The sequence below is a fragment of the Chondrus crispus genome, genomic scaffold, assembly GCF_000350225.1.
Source record: "Chondrus crispus Stackhouse genomic scaffold, scaffold_399, whole genome shotgun sequence".
NCBI lineage: Eukaryota > Rhodophyta > Florideophyceae > Gigartinales > Gigartinaceae > Chondrus > Chondrus crispus.
This window is the reverse complement of record NW_005179293.1, coordinates 26,986-30,169: the sequence shown is the minus strand read 5'-3', so window position 1 is coordinate 30,169 and position 3,184 is coordinate 26,986. Positions and strand designations below refer to the sequence as shown.

The 3,184-nt window shown below is 47.0% G+C and overlaps 1 protein-coding gene; it reads right to left on the bottom strand.

Annotated features, from left to right (window-relative positions):
• Positions 1-1,501: 1,501 nt before the first annotated feature.
• On the bottom strand, positions 1,502-2,913 carry CHC_T00001135001 (hypothetical protein). XM_005718385.1 is given in 2 exon segments: positions 1,502-1,986; positions 1,987-2,913. 1 exon segment carries the CDS (start codon positions 2,911-2,913, stop codon positions 1,987-1,989), a length of 927 nt encoding a protein of 308 aa, XP_005718442.1. The 3' UTR covers positions 1,502-1,986.
• Positions 2,914-3,184: the final 271 nt, after the last annotated feature.

The following is a 3,184-nucleotide window of genomic DNA, read 5'->3' as shown; positions in this document are numbered from 1 at the left end:
GTAAAGATTCTGCGGCACCTCGAACAGTCAAATCTGGAGGGTCCAGCCCCTCTACTACTACTGCTTCTAGATGCAGACATGATGCAGTGATGCAATAGATGTGGGTGCTTTTGAAAATATTGGAATGATTCAGTGTTGGGTGGTGTTGATTGTGTGTGATGAATATTGCTTGAGGGAGAGTATCTGCCACATTTCCATCTGCTCAGCTAGATACTTAAACACGCAGTAGAAGAAAGTCGGAAACATGCACAAGCGTGGGTTGGTGGACTTCAGCAACGGTTTTTTTCACATCTCTTCATCCTTCCCCAGGCATTATCAATTTCACGTCCAGCAGTAGTGAAGTAAAAACATCATATGAAGAAGCGGGTGGGTGGGGTGTAATGTTGAAGCGATACAATAGAGCAATTTCAAAAATTGCGTCTGAGGGGCATTGGCCGTTTTTCTTCGCTTTTGAACATTGGGTTGAGATAGGTTCCTGCTTCACGTTTATGGTGCGAAAGGGCGACCGCTTGAAACGTTTTTTACAATTCCTATGTATATTAGACATTCGTCAAAATCCAAGATCGGAGCTTCGTGAGACACAGGTGAATAATTTCTATTACAACGACGGCTTTTTGGGGTTTCCAAAACCATGATAAATCGTTTTAAAAGGGGTTAACGACCTGTCCAGAGGCGACGTCATCGTTTTTAGGTACGCTGTCATGTGTGTCCAAATAAAAGCATTGGACAGCGACTATTAGCTTTGCTCCCTACATATCGTTGTCTGTGTACCTTGATGTGGATGTGAGATTGCGTAATGCTCGTTCCCTCCTCTCTTAGAACAATATATGAAGGACCTCGCCAGTTTCATAGTGCGGAATAATCCCAGTGACCTTGAGCAGCGTTCCTTAGAGAGAATTATCAGTACTGGAAATTTTTCCTTGTTACAAGGCAGTTCGGAAAGCAAGCACAGTATTGCGATATGGTGACCGGAGGTAAAAAATGTGCGGAAGGTTCTACTAGGAAGGTAGGAAGTCTGAGAAAGAATATTTTCTGTGAGAGATGCAGGTGTTACTTTAGCGCGAGGGAAGACCTAGAGGTTCACAACTTGGTGACACCTTACTGCTCAGAGACGGGAACATCTCGATATGTTGAAGTTATTCCTAAATCATGCATCGAAGGCAAGAGACCAAGCGAGCGATAAACGTCGTGAAGCGTGCCCACAGAAAAAGAAGATTAGCAGAATATTTACAAGTACTTTAGTGCTACTAGTCTCCATCCGACCAAGCGTTAACATAACATACAAAACTGCGAATTTTATTTCTTTTCAACTTTGATGTCCACGGGTTCTATTTTTCTTCGGCAGGTTGACCCATTCCAAAAACATTTTTAAAGTTAGAACCGAACAGAAAGCACTCAACACAATGTTTCTATGCTACTGGTATAAAATTAGCTTAAAGAAAAATGCGCATTGTAAGCCGACGTTTTCTTTTGAACAGCTTTATGTGCGTCAACGAATTGGTTTTCGCTAAAATTGACGAGCAAAATGCTTTACCTGTGGCGATGGAGTTCTATTTGCAAAAAACACAGAAGTTAATGCGTTGTCTAGAAAAAATAAAAATAACTTTTGTCCTCATATGAGGACTAACCATAACAGTCCGATAGACACTATAGTAGATGAATGTACAATTAATTTTACAGTATCCCTCCATGCAAGAAATCTTCTGTTCCATGTGGTTGTTTAACTTCATAACTGCAGCGCGTGCAATCTAATTCAAACACAAAAAAAGGTGCAGGCCGAAGCCTCAGAAGATCAGAAGAACAAGGGAAGCTGTTGACGGATTTGAAGGACGTCGCCACTTCTGCTTCCCTTCATCCTTTCAAACATCCCTACCAGAGACTGAATCCTCTCACCACCAAGCAGGCAAGCCAAAATCATCACTCACAGTGCTGCGATTCTGCACATACTCTCTCATTTGCCAGAGCATCCTCCGAACTGATATTGCTTTAGATATGAATTGCTGTTATGTTCAGCCTTACGTCGTCGTCAATAGGTCCGGTCGGCGGCACGCTGCCAAAAGCCGCGTTGGCCACCACGAGCGTATTCTTCTTGACAGCAACGGTAGTAGGGACGTTAAATCCGGATGATGTGATATTTTTAACGAATTTCGCAGACACCCGACGTCCACGGATGCTCAGCTTCCACACCGACACGCGGTTAAGACTGTTCTGGGTGACGTACAAGAGTGACCCACCCTTCATGCGCACGATGTCCAGGCCATCGATGCCTTCAGTAGTGCCATTAGGAAGGATTCTCTGCGCCTTGTTGCCGTTGAGAATGTCTATGAAAAAGGGTGTGGCAAGTTCTGAATTGGCGACGATGAGGCCACCCTTGTACTTTACGATCCCGTTCGCACGGAAGACACCGGCTTCAGGTTTGAAAGCCGGGGTAGGGAGGGGTATGGTTTCGAAGCGGCAACGAGGGAGAGCGGAAATGGATAACTTGTATACCACACCAAGGAACGAGTCTGTGTAAAAGGCAAAGTCTTTGTCGGCGATAACGTCATTGACAAGGCTGCCGCCACCTGTTGGACATGTGGCGATGGGTGTGCCAGTGGGGATATCGTAGACGTGCAATGCTGGTTCTACCCCAGGGAGAAAGGAGCCACCTCCGGCGACAAAGAGCCTGTCCTTTGATGCGTCAATGCCGCCGCCGATGCGGCCAGGGATCGGGGCCACTGCGGTGGTGACGAGGCCGGAGGCGACATCGACAAGGAAGATAGAGCCGGAGCGGATGTCCGCGGCGAAATAGTTGGAGCCACGGGCGAAGGTGACACCTTCCGGTTGCACCCCGGAAGGAAGTGGGAATTGGGTGGCGAGCGAGAGAGGGAAGAGGAGAAAGAGGAGAAAGGAAAATAGGGGCGTGAGAGACATTGTGAGAAGAATGGGATGCCAGCTGACGAACTGGTGCGAGAGCAGATGGCGACAAGGTTGAGGTTGTGGGGAGTTAAATAGCGTCGAGGATGGGGGAGTATTGCAGCGAGACGGGGCGAGGTTAAGGAATGCGCCGCCAGCGCACTCATACAGTAAGGGAGGGCATGGGGAGTTGTCCACAAAGCTGGCATTTCGCTGTACAGTCTACTGTATAGACAACAAGGGTGAAGAAAGGAGAAAAGGCCATAAGAGCAAGTGTAGCAGTCGGGTG

Excerpts from the sequence above, each read along its gene's own strand:
- CHC_T00001135001 (XM_005718385.1), bottom strand. The coding sequence starts at position 2,913 with ATGTCTCTCACGCCCCTATTTTCCTTTCTCCTCTTTCTCCTCTTCCCT.